The sequence below is a fragment of the Phocoena phocoena genome, chromosome 18, assembly GCF_963924675.1.
Source record: "Phocoena phocoena chromosome 18, mPhoPho1.1, whole genome shotgun sequence".
Classification (NCBI taxonomy): Eukaryota; Metazoa; Chordata; class Mammalia; order Artiodactyla; family Phocoenidae; genus Phocoena; species Phocoena phocoena.
The window spans coordinates 33356625-33378321 of NC_089236.1; the positions used below are offsets into that span (position 1 = coordinate 33356625).

The window sequence follows — 21697 nt, forward strand, 5'->3', positions numbered from 1 at the left end:
ATTATGAATTTGTCTTATTCCTTGCCATTATGTTCTATTTAGATTACTCACAATCATTATTGTCTTTTCACATAAAGTAACTAATTGAACAAACTTTTGACATTCTTTTTCCATATTCCATCAGTAGAAAATGCCCTGGTGCCTTTTGAAGTCTTATGGTTACACATTTTACTCATAAACATTCCTTTTCCAGTCTCCTTAACAATTCCATTAAGTTACCTTTGCTAGCAAACCACCCTTCTTTTCTCCCACTTTCTTTTCTTCTTAACAGTATACAAATGAACACAACTTTTTTTTTTTTTTTTTTTTTTTTTAATGGCAGAGGGTTTCCCATTATTAGTTGGGATAGATGATACTTTTTGAGGATAATTTTCCCCTATAATAGAAATTTTTGAGGAATTCAGGTAAACAGAGGGTAAATCAATGGCTCAGGATTAACATTTTTAACATTCTTAAATCTAATGTATAGTAAAAAATAATTTTTATCTTTGGATGATATGTGCATTTATACATACCCTCCTTTATCAAAAGGTTTTCTTTTCATTATTTGTAATTGCTTGCTTATTTGAAATAGGTGTTTTCTGTAGTTATTTATAGATTTTTAGATTTTGACAAGAAATTTTAGTTCATGAATTCGTTGCTTAGATAGGTTTTTCTTAACCAGTGGTATTGAAATAGGTTTCTTTATTCAGAACCAGTAATAAATCTTAGCTAACAGCTGTTTTCCTATTTAAATTCAAATTTTAAGTAGGAGACTTCTTGAATTTTGGTAGTTCTTCCTGCAGTGTCTTTCTGTCCTGTTTATGTAGGGGACAAGAGCACAAATTCTGGAATCAGGCAGACAGGAAACATGTCCTGCTGACAACCTTGGATAGGTTACTTAAGTTTTGTACCATATTTACTTTATCTATGAAACTGTGAGAATTAAAATTGCTAATCTTTAAAACATTTAGAATACTACATGGCACAGATCATGATATAGTTACTGAACTCCAGTTCTGCAGCTTGTCACTCAAGAATCCAATGCTGAGAGTGTTGGGTTAAAGGAAAGATAGCTTTATTGAGGAAGCCAGGAATCCTGGGGAGAAGGTAGATGTATGTTCCAAAAAACCAACTCCCAACTCGCCAGTTTTGCTTGGAGATTATATAGGGGAAAGAGGAAAGGGCTACATGCTCATGGGGAGGGGGCTGTCTTCCATTTTCAGGATGTTTTTCTTGATCACATGATTCTAAGTAGCTAGCAAGTCTCGCTTGTGGTTGGAACATTAAGTCATAAATCTTTGATTAGCTGTTCCTGGAGAATAAGGAACAAGGGTGAGGCCTATAGAATAACTAATCTTCAGTCTCGATATACATCAACAGCTTTCTTCATCCAACAAGCTAAGCTAAGTTAATGGTAAACTAGGGTAGAAGTCAGGCATAGTAAACATAAGATCACAGCCATATCCTAACTAAGAAATAGAGTTGGAATAATGCTGAGAAGCTGAGAGCCCCTAATTATAGTCTCACTGCCTCAGTTAAAATAGTCCTTTGCTAAAAGCCTTCAGTAAATGTGACTATTGCTATTCCTCAATGTTTTCTCTATTCTAAGACATTTAAAAATCATTTTTAATATTTCTGAAATTAATTCATTTTGTACAGTTTACATAAAATGCATTTCTTCTTTCCCAAAAAGCTGTTAAAATTATGGAGTTTCAGAAAAGGATATTGGGAGTATATCAGTTTCTTAATGATTATAGGAAAGTTGTTCTTTTGATTTACATTTTTCTCAGACAAACTTTCTTTCCAAAATCTTGTTTGATGTCTATTTTCTGGAAGATGGGAATCAGACAAGTTAGGAAATTACTGAAGTAATCCAGGGGGAGAAAATTTTTTGGTAGCAATGGCAGCTGTGTAGGTGGTGCCAGATTCTGGTATTTTGAAAATACAGCCATCAGAGTTTCTGAGAGATTAAAGATGGAGCTTGAGAGAAAAAGAGGTGTCATGAATGACTTCAAGGGTTTTGGCCTGAAAAATTGGCTGGTTAGAGTTGCTTACTTCGTACTGGAGAAGACCAGGGTGGAACAGGGTGTTATTAATATAATTAGTATATTAATACTGAGGTACATCTTAGGCATCCATGTGGTAATATTTAATAGGCAGTAATACAGAGAAGAGTGTAGCTGAAAGGTGAGTTTTGGATTGGATGTATGCATTTGAAAGTGGTAGGCGTATGGATTATATTTAAAATCATGAGGTCAAATGAGATCACCAAGGGAATGAGAGCTGAAGGGAAGAGAAAAGGAGAAGGAATGAACCCTGTAGCATTTCAACCTTACCAGTTGAATGAAAGAAGTTGAACCAGCCAAGGTGTGACCAGTAAGACAGGATCAAAACAAGAGAATACAGAAATTATTTCATGGAGGATGATGTATTGAATTTATCAAAGACTGTTGAAAAGTCATGTAAGATGTGGCCTGAGAATTAATGTAGAGTTAGAGGAGTCATTCATTCTCTCCACATTCCTTTATCATTCATGTAGATGCTGGTAAGATAAAGTATAAGTGTGCAGATATCAGTGGGTGGGTTGATGTGGTAAAAATCTATGTAAGTTCTTTAGTGATTATTTCCATTTTTTCAGTGAGGAAGTAAGCGTGGTCAAACAGGCACAATGAGGGAGAAGATGTTTGAGATTTGAGGAGTGAGGAGAACATGTAAAATAGTGGTTTTTATTATTTGTATTATTTGTCTACTTTCTTAGATTCTAGAATCCTATTACTGGATCATGAACATAATGTAACAGATTCCTAGATAGGTTTGGTGCCTTGCTAAAGAAGATTGGGAGGGTGAATGGGCTAAGAAAATGTAGTAAGATTGCAAGACAGCATTAAGGCCCACTTGGGGTTTATGGTGGTGGTGATGTCACAGATGCCTAATTCACATAATATGGACGGGATGGTGTGGCTCATACACGACAACATCAGTTACCTTATGGGTAATGTTTAAGTTGTGATGTTTCTAGATATTTGTATGTTTAGTGGGTAACAACTGTTTTAAAGCAGTGAAAAGCAATTCTGAAAATGCTATTTATCCTATTCCTTAATCCATAAAATGGAAAGAAAATAATAAGGAAATGCCTCCAGAAGATGGCACTATTTCACTGGCACCAAAATAAAAAGCACTTTTGGAGTTACATAATTTAAATTCCAGAAATATATTTAATTTGGAACAGGTCAGGATCCAGACTTTTCAGGTAACTATGTTCTAATATATTAAGCAAAACAGTAATATTGCCATCTGTTATGAGTGTTTACTATGTGCCAGTTATTGAACTCATCACTTCATGTTGATGATGTCACTTAATCCTCACAACATCCCAGTGAGGTAGGTGTTTTGGGGCCGTCCACGTGGCTTGTGGGATCTTAGTTCCCTGACCAGGGATCGAACCCCTGCCCCCTGCAGTGGAAGCGTGGAGTCCTAACCACTGTACCACAAGGGAATTCTCTCGTCCCTGTTTTAAAGATGAGAAACCTGAGGTTCACGGAGGGTAGAAGTTAAGTGACTTGCCTGAGGGCGGGAACTAGGAAGTGGCTCAGTACAGATTTAGTCCCAGCCTTGTGTAGCTCTTAAGCCTGTATTCTTACCTGTACTACATTGTCTCCCAATCTAATAAACTTTGTATCACATTAATATAAACTCACATTTTTCCTTGTGGTTATGTAAGCAATGGCTATCAAGACATTCCAAAGCTATTTATTTTCTTTTTTTGCTGGAATTGCAGAAACCAAAAACTGAATGAATCCAGTAATGGGTCTTTGGTCTTTGAAGATGTAGTTTTAATTTTGATTTGAATTAAACTTAAATATTGTGGTGTATCAACTACCTAATAGAGGTATTTAATATGTTGTCCATTGATGCTTATCTCACATCATTTTTCTATTTTTCAGGTTCTATTTCTTTACATTTTCATCTGATTCAAAATAATTTCCCAGTCTCATATAAATGTATATCTAGGATGTTTTCTTATTGTAATCATTTTAAGATACATTAAAAAATATTGATAATTATATCTAATAAAAATCAAGTCTTGGCTTCTGCTTTTATTAGCTCTTAGAAAACTATAAAGATATTATATAACCAGATATTTAATTTAATATTGTACAAATAACTGCGGAATGCTTTTCAGTCATGAATTTGTATCTTTCCTAACCGATGTTTATGTTCTAGTCTTTTCACTGTAGTTTTGACAAAACAAAAATGAGATCAAATTTAAATTTGATTACACATATAATTATTCAAATAAGTCAGACAAAATAAGAAATATGGACTTTAAAGCTTTTATACATAGTTGGTAAGATATAGCATATGTGGTAATTAATGTAAATAATAAATTAGTAATGAGACTTTTGATCCCATGTTAAAATTTGTATTATTTGTCTGCTTTCGTACATTCTAGAATCCTGAACATAGAATCATGAACATAATGTAAGATTCCTAGATAGGTTTGGTGCCTTGCTAAAGAAAGCCTTGCCATGTAGCTGGATTTGTAACTCAGGTCTCATGATATCAGTCAAGTATTTTACCCTAGAATAATTTTTGACACCTAATCTCCATAATATTTGTACTATTTTCTTTTCTTTTATATTGTTGTCTACCTAAGTTTATTCTGATGATTTGCCTTGGAGATTTAAAGATTATAATCATGTAATTTTTTTAATTGCCTCACCTGGACTTGTGAGATTATGACTAGTAGATATTTAGAAAGAATTAGTTAACATTTCATTTTTTTCCTGTAAAACATAATTAAGAAACTTAACTACTTCAGATTTTAGTCATAGCTTAGCCTTTAGAGCTTTTTAAAATGTTATTTATTTACATTTCTTTTATCTTTCTGTTATCTGAAGACCAAGACATTTGGAGGAGGTGGTAGTGGTGCTAGAAGTAATCTCAACATGAGTGCTGCTGGCAGCCGAAATAGGGAGATTTTACAGAAAGAAAAGTCAAACAAATCAGAGGGAAAACATGAAGGTGTCTATAGAGAACTGGTAAGACTGAAGAACCAACCACAAAGTTTATGTCTTTTTTTCTTTAATAGCCTTGGATTTTTAAATTCTTTCTCAGAACCACCACTGGCTTTTTGAGTATATTATAAATAGGTGTCATAACTCTAAGAAGGCTTTCATTAAGGAGTCCAGTTAATAATTTCCAGTTATTCCATGGAAAATTTGGATTGGTTGAAAAATAATTTACTTAAGTAAAATTTACATTTTACTTAACTTTCTAATGTCTGAATGATGTCTTTTAGAATGGATTGATAAAAAGTCATCAAATTAAACAGAAAACGCTCAATAGAAATTATATTCTAAAAGATGATGCATCAGAACCATACAGTTATGGGCCGTTCCCTACCTTCCCCACATCTTTTCTCAAATTTTGTCTAAAGTGATTTTGTTTTGTTGTGTTCTTTAGGAAAAATATATTGAAATGGAAAATGTATATTATAGACTCAACTGCAAAATATTCCTGGATTTTTGAGATAATGGGGAGGAGTCAGAGATATTTCTGGTATGCTACAGTGTCCTCAGATATAAGGGAACTGACAGGAATTCATTTTCCCCTGCCTTTAAAGGTTAAATGACTTTGGGTGATTTTGTCTGTAGAGTGCTAAGACTAGCTTAAATAATGGGGTTTCATCACCCCATATAACAAGAAATTTGGAGATAGATGGTTACAAAGATTGGTAAATTCAGCAGTATAATAGTGTTGGAGCTCTGGTGAGCATCTCTCTAGTTTCTTGGTTTTCTTCTCTGGGTTACAGGATTCTCTGTGTGTTAAATCTTCATGCAAAAAGTTCAAAGGCAAGAAGGAAAGGGGACATTTATCTGGGTGTGGATCTGTTTTATCAGATAAAAAAATAATTTTGGAAATCTCCAGTAAATTCCATCTATGGTTCATTTACTAGAACTAGGTCACATGCCCACTCCTAAATCAATCACTAGCCAAGGAGAATAGGTTTATAACAGAGCCAGACTATCTTTTCCTTGAATACATGATCATCTCTTTCTTTAAAAAAAAAAAAGTCAGTTTTCAGGTTTGAGTGGATACAGCAAGTTGAAAACTACACAGTCTCTAACTCAAGAAGCTCTTAAACTTGAGTGAATTGAGAACCCTTATCTAGGGATGTCTTGCCATAGAACACCAAAGACCAGCAGTTTGGGATTGTTGTGAGGAGTAAAAACATATGAAGGGAGTGATATCACAAAGATGGCAGAATGGAAAGCTCCAGAAATTGGGCTGTCCACCAAAACAACTCTTAAGCTGACAAACATTGTCTGAAGCAACTATTTTACAACTCTGGAGTCAAGGCAAACTCTTGCAGCATACAGAGTGGTGATTAATGAAGAAAGAGGCTGGTCATTGGCTGACCAGGGAGATAATGGAACAAAGACTCCAGTGATCACATATCACAAGGAATAAAATCCTTACAAAAGAAAAGCTGCTAAACAAACTTACAGCTGCAGTCTTCATTAAGTAACAACAGGAGTCCCTGAGGAGGAGGGAGAATCTGATTTCCAAAATTACCATCAATACAGTATTCAGAATTTTAAGTTCTCAACAGAAAATTACAAAGCATACCATAAAACAGGAAAGTATGATCCACTCATAGGAAAAAAAAGAAATTGAAAGGAACTATCCCTGAAGAAGCTCAGGCATTGGACTTACTAAACAAGAACTTAAATTAACTGTCTTAGAAATGCTCAGAGGTGTGAAGGAACCATTGACAAAGAGCTAAAAGAAATCAGGAGAACAATATATGAACAAGTAGGGAATATCAATAAAGATAAATTATAAAAATAAACAAAATAGAAATTCTGGAACTGGAAAGTACAGTAGTGGAAATAAAACAATTCATTAGTCAGGTTCAACATCAGACTAGAGCAGGCAGAAGAAAGAATCAGTGAACTTTAATATAGGGCAATTGAAATTACCCAGTCTAAGATGCAGAAAGAGAAAAAAATGAAGAAAAATAGAGCCTAAGGGACCTATGAGGTACCATCAAATGTACCAACATACACATTATGTTGTGTATGTTCTCTTCCCAATAGAAGAGAAAAAGGGACAGAAAAAATATTTGAAGAACTAATGCCCCCAAATTCCCAAATTTGATGAAATCTACAAATCTAAGAAGCTTAGTGAACTCCAATAGGGTAAACTCAGAGACACACCAAGACACGTAATCAAGTTGTTGGAAGCTACAGACAGGAAATCTTGAAAGCAGTGAGAGAGAAGCAACTCATCAAATACAAGGGATCCTCAATAAATAAATGGCCAATTTTTCATCAGAAAGTATGGAGGCAAGGAAGCAGTGGGGTGATATATTAAAAGTACGGAAAGAAAAGAAAACTGTTCACCTGTAATTCTGTATTCAGAAAAACTGTCATTTAAGAATGAAGGAGGGCTTCCCTGGTGGCGTGGTGGTTGAGAGTGCGTCTGCTGATGCAGGGGACACAGGTTCGTGCCCCGGTCCGGGAAGATCCCACATGCTGCAGAGTGGCTGGGCCCGTGAGCCATGGCCGCTGAGCCTGCGCGTCCGGAGCCTGTGCTCTGCAACGGGAGAGGCCACAACAGTGAGAGGCCCGCGTACTGCAAAAAAAAAAAAAAAAAAAGAATGAAGGAGACTATCAAAAGGACAGTTTGAAATTTTAATGACCAGGAACCCTGTTCTTTTGCATGTTGCATGGTATTCAGCTCTTTATTTTCAACAATTGAAAGAGGACTTGATTGGGATGTCAGTTGACAGGTTCTTAAAATAATTTTTGATAATAGGTGGTATAATAGGTTGAATTGTGTCCTATCCATCACCCCCATGTCACCCGCCCGCCAAACAAGATAGTTTGATGTCTTGACCACCAGTACCTTAAAATGTGACTGACTCTCTTTGGAAACAGGATTTTTGCAGAGATACCAAGTTAAAAAGAGGTCATTAGGTTGGGCCCTAAGCCAATATGACCCTAATTTAATCTCCGTATAAAGAGGGGAAATTTAGACACAGAGATAGACACTTACAGAGGGAAGTTGACCTGAAGACACACAGTGAGAAGATGGCTGTGTGACTGGAGTGATACATCTATAAGCTAAGGAATGCCCAGGATTGCCAGCAAACAACAGAAACTAGAAGAGGCAGGGAAGGTTCTTCCCTAAATCTGTCAGAGAGAGCATGGCCCTGCCAACAGCACTGAATGAGAGTTAACTGGTTAACTGCAAATCAGGTTAACAAGAAAGGTACAATAAGTTATACCAAGGTTGGATATTAATTGATTCTTGAGTGTGTTTGGTTAAATTCTATGTATGGGATAATATTCTTAATTAGATATTTACTTGGGAGATCATTAGGAGAGGGAAAGGCTTTGGAAGGATTTTTTTTTACATTTAGATAAGTTTTTGAATAAGAAGGATGAATTATAGTTTTAATGTCTAATCCTTTTTACATTTACTTTAGTATATCTACAGCAGGGATGTAAATTTTCTCTTACGTGTCAGCTCTGATCTGTGATCGTTGCTACTATATTTAGAAAGGATTTTGTCTTTGGAAGTCACAAAATCAGGGTTTGAAAAAAAGTCAGGGTTTTAAAAACAGGATTTTTTTAAAAGTGCTGTGCTTTTAACAACGTCTACATGGGTATCAGAGTAGCTGTCTGCACCATGCATGCCATGTGTAATGCTATCTTAAAGCTTATCCATCTTAACTCTTAAATGTATAAAAGTTAGTTATGTATTCCTCAGCTGGTTATGATTCAGTAATTTCTTCATGGGATATGTTTATGTTACTTAAACAGTTCTTTAATTCTACTCAGGTCTAGATTTTTCAAGATTTGGGGTTCTGACATTTGTAAAGTAGATTTTTTATTTGGGGTACAGGCTGTCAAAGCTTCATAGATAGTATTGCTAATAAATATAGAGCAGAGTACTGAAACAATAGAGAGTAGAAAAAAAAACAAGCTACTGAGATGGTACCATTTTGTTAGCTTCTTTTTATACTTTGCATTCTTGGAGAGGTGCTATATAAATTGCACTTCCATAGGACAGAGAAGTATCAACCATGAAAATTTTTCATTAGGTAGTTTTCACTGCCTGTATTATTTTCAAAAGCCTTATTCTGACATATAAAATTTCTTTTTTGTTTGTTTTGCATTTGTAATGATACAGAGAAAGTACTCAAGGCACAACCCTGCATATCACAGATCCTTCCTTGACTCTTGGTATGAAAAAACAGCAAGTGATGTATTAATATCACATTTTTTCCATAAACATCAGATGTAATTTTTAGTTAAAAAACAGCATGTAGTTAAAAACTTATACCTTGCTTGTTTATTGGCTATCAGCATAACTTTTCTCTTCGTTCTTTACAGGTTGATGAGAAGGCTCTGAGACACATAACAGAAATGGGCTTTAGTAAAGAAGCATCAAGGCAAGCTCTCATGGATAATGGCAACAACTTAGAAGCAGCACTGAATGTACTTCTTAACAGCAATAAACAGAAACCTGTTACGGGTCCACCTCTGAGAGGTATAATTCATTAAGCAATGTGCCAGACAGTATTATTTGATTTTCAGAGAAATATATGTTGTCGACAAAGACTGGGTTTTGTTGCTGTGAAGGCTATAACTTCATTTACCATTATGGTAAGTGGAAGGAGCAACAGTTTGGGAACCACAGTCTTATATAGGTTATTCTTAGTCTCATTGTCTTCATCTTTATATAAAGTAGGTCTAATACCTTATTTAACAAGGCCATGAATAATACAGAAAATATGAAGTAACTAGCTCTATTAACTATTTCTAGAACTAGGCCATTTGTATAAATGACTAGTCTATAAACTTTTAATAATTAATAGGAACATGACTTTTATTTAATGTTATTTTAAAATTATTGTATGGTCAAATGTATTATGTGATTTTTCAAGTCCCAGTCCTATATTCTTTTAAAAAAATAAGTGGTTGCTATACAGCAGAGATTGGCACAACATTGTAAATCAACTATACTTCAATTAAAAAAAAAAATAAGTGGTTAAAGAAAAATCATATAAAAATGATTTATTTTCCTTAAAAGATAATTTACATGAACAAATTCAAATTTCCAGATAGATCATTTATAGGATTAAAGGTGCTACTTAATATAGTCATTTAAGAACATTTTTGTTTTAATGGATGTAGAATATACAGAAAAATATGAAAAGATATATATAAAGTTCTACTTAAGATGTCTGCTGATTATATTTTAGTGTATATTCTTCTTTTGTTTTTGCATGTATAATGTATATGTCTTGCTTTACTTCTTAAGGTAAAGGAAAAGGCAGGGGGCGAATAAGATCTGAAGATGAAGAGGAACTGGGAAATGCAAGGCCATCAGCACCAAGCACATTATTTGACTTCTTGGAATCTAAAATGGGGACTTTGAGTGTGGAAGGTAAGCCAGCTTAAAGTAGATTTCTTTTTTATTATTTATTTATTTATTTATTTTTGGCTGCATTGGGTCTTTGTTGCTGCATGTGGGCTTTCTCTAGTTGTGGCAAGCGGGGGCTTCTCATTGTGGTGGCTTCTCTTGTTGCGGAGCATGGCCTCTAGGCGCATAGGCTTCAGTAGTTGTGGCATGCAGGCTCAGTAGTTGTGGCTCGCAGGCTCTAGAGCGCAGGCTCAGTAGTTGTAGCATACGGGCTTAGTTGCTTCATGGCATGTCGGATCTTCCTGGACCAGGGCTCAAACCTATGTTCCCTGCATTGGCAGGCAGATTCTTAACCACTGCACCATGAGGGAAGTCCCTAAAGTAGATTTCTTTTTGAAACACCAAACTTTATTTGGAATTGTACAAAAAAGGTATAATATACTGACAGTGTGAATGTCTACTCTTGGGTATTTACAAATTTATTTAATTACAAATTTCCTGTTTGACAAAAGTACAGAAGAAAGTTTTAATTGTTGCATTCTGAAAATATTAAAGCTTATTTTGCCCTCTAACTGTATGATGGGCAATATCACCAAACTCTTTCCCTCAGTTTACTAGATGACAGATTTAGCTATGAAAACATATTGTTATGTTGGAGAAATTACTATATAACTTTATATAACTTTTTTGATTGTGAAATTGGTCTCTTTTTTCTCTACATATTACACGTTGTATGAAAATATGTGATTATGGTTAGGTTTAAATGAGCACAGTGAGTGAGTATGCTCCCACATTGTGATATATTTCTTAGTATGATATATTTTAGTGATTAACATAATACTGAAAGAGATATAATCATGTTAAATGTTTATTTTTTAATTGAAGTATGGAATATGATAAATATTTTCTAGAATTGTAAGATTTTAATATATGATTCCAAAAAGTTAGGGAAATATTCTTTTAGATTTAGTTTTCTCTTTCAGATATATTTCGAATTAAATTTAAGCTCAGAGATAAAACGCTTTTATAACAAATTTGAAGTTTACAGATTTCATGAAAATGGAATCTTTTGTTAGATGACAAAGAAAAGATAATGCATTGTTTGAAAAACAAATGTTGGATGTAGAATGTAGATGAGATTTGTAAGTAAACACATGTAAGAGCAATATTTTCTTGCTTTTAAAGTATGATGAGGGCTTCCCTGGTGGCGCAGTGGTTGAGAGTCTGCCTGCCAATGCAGGGGACACGGGTTCGTGTCCCGGTCCGGGAAGATCCCACATGCCGCGGAGCGGCTACCGTGAGCCATGGCCGCTGAGCCTGCGCGTCCGGAGCCTGTGTTCCACAACGGGAGAGGCCACAACAGTGAGAGGCCCGTGTACCGCAAAAAAAAAAAAAAAGTGTGATGAATTCATTTCCTGTTGCTGTTTCACAAATTACCAAAAGGTCAGCGGCTTAAAACAATGCAAATATACTATCTCATAGTTTCTGTGGTTCAGGAGTCAAAACACAGCTTACTTGAGATCTCTGATCAATGTTTCACATACTAAAATCAAGATTTCAGCTGGGGCTGTGATCTTGCCTCAGGCTTAAGGTCCTCTTACAAGTTAGCTAGTTGTTAGCAATATTCACTTCCTTGTGGATGTAGGACTGACATTCTTGCTTTCTTGTTTGATGTTTCCTGGGGAGTGCCTTCAGCTCCTAGAAGCCCTCAGGTCCTTGCCACATGACCTCCTCCCTAGGCAGTTCACATGTTTGCTTCTGCAAGGTTAGCAGGAGAATCTCTACTGCTTCTTAAAATCTGACTTCTAGATATTTTTGTCCCAACCTTCCTTTATACTATCCCAATCAGAGCTCCTTTGATTTCCTTTTATCCTTCTGTCTCCCTACATTTGCTTTTGACTCCTAGAGTCTCTACTAAATCCTAATGAAGTTGAGACCAAGAATAGTAATCTACTGTGACCTGTGTGTCTATCAGCTTTCAGTTCTCACAGAACATATCCTATACCAACAAAATGTAGTATACTAGCATTCCACTTGGGAAAAGGTATTAAAGTTAATTAACATACATGACATGAATAATACTCTGAAATCTAAACATCAGTGTTAGAGAGATTTACTTTTGAGGGGACAGAAATTTATAAACATATGTTAATATTGGATATTGTTTTAGTAGACTGTTTTGTATTTACATTATTGTTATTAATATGGTACAGAGTCAGCTAGAATATGAGAAAGATATAGACATTATAATAGTATTTCACACCCTAGATTTTCACAAGGAATATAACCTGTGACCTTCATAAATTCCCAAATTAAAAAATTAGGTATTTCTAATGTTTGTAGAGGCTCTTAAATTTTATCCAAATTCACATGTTCCTTTGATCATCCTAACCCCAGAAATTACCCTCTCCAACTTACATTAGAGTTTTCTGTCCTACTTGATAACCACTGTTCTCAGAGAAGCAAATTTCTGTTCTTTCCTAGAAATACTGTGTGGGGAGGCCAGCTAACCAAGATGGGAGATAGGCAGAGGCTTCTTAGAGTAGGTGGCATTTAGACAGGTCAAAGGAGGAGTGTTGGGGGAAGGGCGGTCCAGATGTAGGGAACTCTGCATGTCCAGGCTTGGAGGCAGCAGAACGCCAGTTCCTATGCCTGGGAGGTTAAGGGAGAGGTAGAGGTATAAGGCCAGATGTAAAAGTGGTAGTCTGGAGCCAGATCAAGAGGATATTGTCCTAAGGAGTTTTTACTGTATCCAAATGACAGTGTAAAGCCATGAAAGGGTTTGTGGCATGACAGTAACAAAGTTTGGTGCTTTCAGAAAAAAAATTTGTCCGTTGGCAAGGTGGAAAATGGGATTGAGACTGAAGTGAGGCTACAAGTGTATGTGTTGTAAGAAATTGTTCATTCTGTATATGCAGTATTTTATGTAGTATTTATTTGTACCTGGTCTATGATAAGCAGCAGGGATACAAAATTTAATAAAATACCTCATTCAGAAAATTCATGGTAATAGATGGATTTTGTAGCTCTTGCCCCAAAGAAGCTTACTGTTAGTTTGTGAGACAGAAGAAACCACAAATTTAAAAGGTCATAGGAATGCTTATTAAAAAGAATATTATTATTTACTTTGTGTAAACCTTTTTATCATTTACTTAGTGTAAGCAACACTAAACAAAATATAAAGACTTAGCAGAGGTATTTTGAATACAACAGTCAAATCTGATCTGGCATTTTTGTAATCTGTAATAATATTACATTCTTTATTTCAAAGTTTTATTGCCAAAATAAGGCTAACTAGTTGTTTTGAATGGCTAAGAAATCCTTTAAACAGGCAGCCTTGAAAATACTGCTTGGTTTGCTATTTCATTGTTTTAAATGTTTGAGCAGAGAAACTTACCCTTTCAGTAATAGCTCTTCTCACCCTAAACTCTTTCTTTCATGATGCTGACATTGCATCAGAGGAGATTAATGATAACAAACATGAGCACAAGCAGCGGGACAATAAATTGATACATATATGGACTGAAGATTATCATGCTTGTAGATGTTTCTTATGCAGGCATGCCTGGAAGATATTGCAGGTTCGGTTCCAGACCACCGCAATAAAGTGAATATTGCAATAAAGCAAGTCTCAGTGCATATAAAAGTTATGTTTAAAAAAAAAAAAGTTTGGGCTTCCCTGGTGGCGCAGGGGTTGAGAGTCCGCCTGCCGATACAGGGGACATGGGTTCGTGCCCCGGTCCGGGAAGATCCCACATGCCACGGAGCGGCTGGGCCTGTGAGCCATGGCCGCTGAGCCTGCGCGTCCGGAGCCTGTGCTCCCCAACAGGAGAGGCCACAACAGTGAGAGGCCCGCGTAACGCAAAAAAAAAAAAAAAAGTTTATCCTATATTGTAGTCTGTCAAGTGTGCAATAGTATTATGTCTGGAAAAACAATGTACATGCCTTAATTAAAAATGCTTTATTGTTAAAAAAAAATGCTAACCATCATCTGAGGCTTCAGCAAGTCATAGTAGTGACATCAAAGATCACTGATCACAGATCACCATAACAAATATAATAATAATGAAAAAGTTTGAAATATTTTGAATTACCAAAATGTGACACAGAGAATGGAAGTGAGCAAATGCTGTTGGAAAAGTGGTGCCAGTAGGCTTCCTTGATGCAGGATTGCCACAAGCCTTCAATTTGTTAAAAAAAAAAAAAAAGCAATATCTGCAAAGCGCAATAAAACAAGGTGTGCCTGTATTCTCTTGGCTCTGTCTTCATGCAGTCCTGTTACAATAAAGGTGACAGGATTAATGGAAATGCTTGATGTGTTGTCCTCCTCAGGTATCTTGCAAAAAAAAAGGTCATTCTGTTATTCCTTCTCTTATTAATTCTCATACTATTGAGGTATTCCTAGGTGAGCTGAGGTTCATAGTAAAATAAACAGTTGAGGCAAGTTAATGAATTGTTTTTCTGCTTACTTCATGATTTCATGTTTCTTTTTAATTGAAAATAAAGCCCAGAATAACCTCTTACTTTTGTAAACTTGAATCTCCACTTTGGTTTTCCCTCAGAATTTGGTCATTGTTCCATAAATCTTACGTTCTAAAATTAACTCTGCATTGATGGGAGAAAATATTGGCCATTTTTCTAAGGAAAATCTAGAAAGCTTTTCAGGATAGAGTCTCCATAAATTTTAATGGTTAAATGCCTTATGGACAGCTAATGAAAATAACTATGGGCTTTTAACTTTATTCATGTTCGTATCATCAGTGTCATTATTTGTGTCTGTTACATACCTAAATTGATTATAAAGAAGTTATCATTATTCAATGATGTGTATATTTGGATTTTTTTTTAATGTTTGTTTCTAATTCAGTTGAATTATCAAACCTCTCTTGCTTCTATGTTTTGTATCATTTAAGCTGTCTGAGGATTTTGTTTAGTTCAGGTAACCCTAAAAGTCATGTTTAGCTGAATAAGCCTAGGCCTGGATGGACTTGTTATGTCATATCAAATTCTGTGTAATGTGTTAGGCTTGTTGGAAAAAAAAAATACATCCTCTAAGAATATGTTTCTTACAGATTTAATGCAGGTAAGTAACACATTTACTTTCACATTGTATTATATAATTTTCTCTAAAAGAACAAAGGGCACTATCATTTCTTTATACTGATTTTTAGAAATTTCCGTCAGAGATACAGGCTTACCTTGGAGATAATGCAAGTTTGGTTCCAGACTTCTACAATAAAGCAAACATCACAATAAAGCGAGTCACACAAATTTTTTTTGATTTTTCAGTAGTATAAAAGTCATGTTTACACTATACAGTAGTCTGTTAAGTATGAAATAGCATTATGTCTAAAAAAACAATATACATACCTTAATTAAAAATTACTTTATTGCTCAAAAATGCTAACCATCATCTAACAAATTCAGAGTTGCCACAGATCTTCAGTTTGTAAGAAACGCAGTATTGGCAAAGTACAATAAGGTGAAATGCAATAAAAGAAGTAGTGCCTATAATTGATCATCACATGTACTTTTCCTAGAGATTTTCTTGTATCATTAATGTTTTTGTTGTGTCTTTTAATTCAAGTCAAATGTAATTCTAGTTGACATTATTATCAATATTCTGAAAAAAATGAGGTTGGGCTTCCCTGGTGGCACAGTGGCTGAGAATCCGCCTGCCGACGCAGGGGACACAGGTTCGTGCCCGGGTCCGGGAAGATCCCACATGCCGCGGAGCAGCTGGACCCGTGACCCGTGACTGCTGAGCCTGCGCATCCGGAGCCTGTGCTCCGCAACGGGAGAGGCCACAACAGTGAGAGGCCCGCGTACCGCAAAAAAAAAAAAAAAAAAATGATGTTGGATTACATTGTTTTATGAGAGTGATCACTAAAGTGTTCTATGTGATATGTAATAATTTGATGTCAAGTTGGTTGATGTCAATATTCAACTGATGAGTTTGTGATAGGGTTGTGTTTGAAAGGCTCATATATAGGCTCTTAAAAATTTTTTTGGTTTCATAGACTAGATAGAGTTCATGGCCAGATTATCAGGCCAACTTTCAACTTTACATACCTTAAGTTTATCAATATATTACTTCAGTAATACATAACTACCATTTGAAACAATGCCCACTAGAAATATATATTTTAAGTTTCAACTTGGGACAAAAAGAGTAGGTTTTATTCTTTCTATTATCATGGAAGATATCTGGGTTGGCCAGAGATAGAGGGAGGGGTTGCCTTAAGACAGTGACTTTACTGTTTTAACTTTTTACATCTAAATGAAACCAGGAAAACCTTCATTTTTCCAAATGGGGAACAAGAGGCATTGTGAGAAAAGTGGACAGAGTAACTTTCTTAAATTCATACTCCTCTGTTTCCTTGTTTCTATAGCTTATTTTGTAAATTAAGTATGTGTTACAAGTTTTATTTATGTTTCTCCGTATTTTGTGTCAAAATTTTAGAAAGTAGACTAGAGAATATGACCCAGTTGTATAAAGGGTAAACACTTAGAAAAATATGAACAGAATTCAAATAGAGATATTTTTTATGAAAAGGATAAGATTTAAATTAAACAATTATAGGAACTAAGAACTCATCCAACATTCATAAATGTTGGACATGGTCATAGGTGATCAAGCTTCCCCAGGACCCAGTCTCATCTTCTACTTTTCCTCTTTTATTCCTTGGTTCATAGAATTCTGTAATCTCTCAAGAAGCATGGTTATCTGAGTCACAGTCCTTTTGGCTTGTTGGTATAACTGAGAAGAGCACCTCATAGCTAGTTCCATCTGTGTCCTTTCTACTTTCAAGCTTGCCAGCTTGTTGCTTTCTTGTAGGACTTACTGAAGGCAATAAGAAGTAACCAACACCTTTCATTGCCCTGACATTTTCATACCAAGTTCTCTAAAGCATTGGCCTCATTAGTTAGGTGGTCTCAGTTCCAAGACAATAGGCTACAGTTTAACCAAACAATGAGGAGTGCCAACTTCTGTTAGGGAATGAAGCAGCTTTCACTACCCTGCACCCTTCCTTTACTAAACAAGTTTTACATTTTAGGTCTGTCACTTGTATCACTCTTTTTCCTGGCACTAATTTCTGAATTAGTTTACATTAAGCTGTAAGCCACAGAAATCCAAATATGCAAAAAAAGTAATGTATTGGCTTATATAAGTGGAAGGTCTTTCTCTGTCTCTGAATTGTGTGTTGATGGGCTGTCTTCACGTGGTAGCAAAGATTGGCCCAGGTAGCACCAGGTATAGCATAAGGCCAATGTATATAAGGGGGCATAATGACATATAAAGATAGGCACGTAAAAACACTTATCTTAATTTTCCAAGCACATTTTTTCTGGGAAAAGATAAATACCTTTCATCATATGATTATTGATTCCCCAAGGTCAACTCCCAGTGGAGATGCTGGCATTTGTGTGTGTGAAGCGGCTGAAATAGGAGTACAAAGAGACTTGGATGGTCTGCTTGACAGTTGTTGGTGTCAAATCTCCATTCATAATATGAAAAAGTAATAAAAAAAAATATTTCTCAGAAACAATCAAATGGCCCTTATACCTGGAATATCAGACAGAAAAAAGACCTTCCATCTTCTAATGTCTATATCTGCCTCCTTCTTAGTCAGGAGAGCTTAGGACATCTTAATTGATTCTGGATTATATGTTAAAGGGGAGGGAGTAGTTATCACTGAAAGCAGAGTTCTTTTACCAAAGGAAGAGGAGAATTGAATGGATGCTGTGACAGATAAATACAACTGATTCTACCACTAACTTAACTCACAGCTCTTGTATTTTACTAGTTGTATGTCTTTGGGAAAGTTATATAATCTCTCAAACCTTAATTTCATTATTGGGAAATGGGGAAACAGTAGCACCACCTAAGTTTAGAGTTATTGAGAAGATCAAATTAGATTATGCATAAAAGTGCTAAGCACAGTGTTTGGCACATAGGCCTCCATATAATGGTAGTTCTAACACCACCGCCACCACCACTATCATCGTTAACATCATTGTGATTAGCAGTAGTAGCAATAGCATCCTTCACTCATTGTGTCCTCATCTCCTCCCCTACTACCCAACTTGAGGCCCTCATCAACCCTCCACTGACTTTTTGCAGAACTTTATCATCTCATCCTCCATTTTGCAAACAGTGATCTTTCAAGACACAAGTTTGATCCCACTACCCCCTTGCTTAAAATGCTCCATTGACTCTTCTTGTTGGCAGAATAAAATTCAGATTATATTACATATACTATTTTTGTGGAGTTCCATTTCTTTGTTTTCTGTGGATTTTGTGAGAAGTAGCATTTTTCTTGGTTAATGGTACTGCATAATTTCAAACTCCACATAATATTCAGATGTAATATATTTAGATGGTAGCAGGTATAATATTAATGGTTGGTGAGTAATGCATATGAAGTCGCAGGCTTTTTGGATGGTTGGTAGGTGTCTCTTTTGGTTTTGTTTTATTTTCATTTAATCAAATTTCAAGTCAGTTTAAATAGTTTGATTTATAGATTTATAGCTTGAATTTTAAAGAATGAAGAATAGGGATACAGGAAGGGAATGTGATAGAATGGTAACAGTTTTATTGGAAGGCCAGAAAACTAGGTCAAGAAGACAAGGAGAATGTGTATGTGTTAGCCTAGATGTTCTTGTGAAGGATTTCCTCAAGAAAGGATTGCCCGTGTATTGAGTATCGTGTATGTTTACATCACCCATGTATTGAGTATTGTGCATGTTTACATCCAGTTGCATCAAACAACATTCCTCCTCATTTCCCTATGCAACTGATTGATTGAAATTGATGGTGGAATGCTTACTTGGAAGCCAGGGATGAATGACTGCTATGTGTAGTTATCTATCCACTGCCTGTCAATTTTTCTCTATCCCTAACCACCAGTATGACCTTCCCAGTCCTTGATTTTTTCTTATAGGACTGATTTCTTTCTACCATTCCTTTTTTTTTTTTTTGAAGTGCAAATTTACCCCACATATCTAGATAGTGCTTTAAGATTAACTTGAGATAGTTGTTTTTAATTCTGTAATGTGGACTTGTTACCTTAACAGTGAATAGTCTGTACCAGTGATACTGTAGTCTATACTGGTACAGTGTCTGATTTTGAATAAGTACAGATAAATACTAAAATTGAGAAGTAAGTATTCAGAAACTCTTTTAGCAGTTTGTCAATGCCTCAATATTTGTTACTGCATTTTACAAAAGTGACAGTCAACAGTTGAGTGGAAATTAAAACCAAAACGAATAACTACAACAAAAACCCTGGTCCTTAGCTAGAATTACTTTGAAATGCTCTGATCTGTGTTGTTATGACATTGTGGTCCCTAGATTTTTAAGCATTCTGACAGCATAGCACCTGACATTATCCAGGTAGTTTAAGGTTCTAGATAAAATAGCAGGTGGAAAGTGAAAATATGCCACAGTGCTGCACAGGTAATGTCCGGATTATTAATGTAAAGTTAGTAGTTATTTGAATTTAAAAATTAATTGTATATAGAAATTTACATGTAGATTTAGGGATAACTTTAGTGAAACAATTTAAAGGTAATGTATAGAAAGTTGGTGAAAATTGGCTTACTGTGAATTTGAAATACAATTTTTAAAGATATGTTTTTAAAAAATCAAGGAGAGATACTCAGCAGGCAGTAGAATTTAGAGATTGAATAGAGCTGGAAGAGTCAGCAAAGGAAACTGAGAAAACAGCTGCCAAAAAGTAGGAGGAGTAGAAACAGAGATAAGGATGGGAGGTGTCCACTGGGTTTACATAGCATTAAGAGTGTGCTGGTGAATGTTTAACAACTGGCTGTGGGGGAAGAGGTGGGAGGCAGGGGAGGGATGCTCTGATTTTTAGCTTTTCCTGATTTCTGTGGTGTAAATATTCCACTATGGCTAATTTCAAGCTATCAAAAATTAGCTAGTTTCAATCTGCAACCAGATTGCAGATTTTCTGAAAATTTAATAATCTGTTTTTGTTCAATATTCAGACTGGCTCCAACACACCACTGATTGGAGACCTTGACGAAAATAGTGTCAGTGAAGTAGTGGGGTTAGAAGACAAGCTGAAGGATATCCAGTAGATAAATGTTCTATGGATGTTAAAGTGATTATTTTGAAGAGAGTGGTAAGAAAGGACATATTTAATATAGCATGAAAAAGTTATGCTTTAGGCTTGAGGTGATGGGCAATTTCTCTTCCTATAACATAATATTTTTTAAAGGCTACAGTTTATTTTTTACTATATGGAGAACATAATCATTTAATAACCACTTGTGTTTATATGTACCTGCTAAGAATGAAACATAGTTCCTTGTCTTAACCTTTTTAATCTAAGTCAGAATTCATACAGAATAAATTTATAGAGGAAGTAACTTTTTACAGAGGACACAAAGTATAAATTTTGAGCTGATAGATAAAATTTTATAGCCAAAGAGTTTTGTGATCATTACAGAATATACACAATATCTAATGATATTTTACACAAAAGCCCTGATTTGTATAACTGAGAAAATTAGTTGAAAATTTTGATGTGAAAAAAAATGTAATCGGGTTTATATATAAACATAGAAATATTAGAAAATGTTATGCTTCTTTTTTAATGTGAATTCATGTACTAATCAGTTAATACCATCTTTTTGTAACAAGTATCTTTAATGATTTGTTTTTATTTTGCTTTATTTGTTGAGGATTACTCAGCAGTAATTTTAACCATTCTTCTTGAATTAATGTCTGCATTAGTAGGTAACCTGTTGTACTGCGGTACTATGACTTTTTAAAAATAGCATCTAGCCCATAAATGGCCATTCCTTTGGTTTTGCCAAAGAGCTTTTGTGATTTCTGCATCGCACCAGAAATGAACAAATGTAGGTGATAAAATTGTAGTTAACATGTTGGTTACATTCTGTTTTGTTCCTGTGGGCAGGCAGGTTGGCATAATGAGAAAATTGTGGGCTTTTGCTTCAGTTAGATTTGAGTTAAGCTCTGGCTTCAACATTTTCTAGCTGTTAGCCTTGCTTTTTGTTAATTCACTTGTAAAATGGGGATAATAATATTGCCCTTCAGCGTGGTTGGGAGAATTATATGAAGTAATGTAGTCAAAAGACCTTAAAGTAGAGTCAGGTACGTAGTAAAGTCTTAATGAAGTCATTTCTTCAGGTAGGTGTCTCAGAATAAAATGAAGAGTCATCCTGGGAAACAAAATATACCTGTTTTTTTACTATAAAAAGCAGGTACAACTGTGACTGGAGAATG

At 35.3% G+C, this 21697-nt stretch overlaps 1 protein-coding gene across 1 annotated transcript in view; it reads left to right on the plus strand.

Moving 5' to 3' along the window:
- The window catches only part of TDRD3 (tudor domain containing 3), a 201642-nt gene that overhangs the window by 128459 nt on the left and 51486 nt on the right, over window positions 1-21697 (plus strand). The window contains exons 7-9 of the mRNA XM_065896180.1: window positions 4884-5024; window positions 9390-9546; window positions 10321-10446. Of these exons, the coding sequence (XP_065752252.1) occupies window positions 4884-5024; window positions 9390-9546; window positions 10321-10446 (424 nt within the window). The remainder of the gene's footprint in view (window positions 1-4883; window positions 5025-9389; window positions 9547-10320; window positions 10447-21697) is intronic.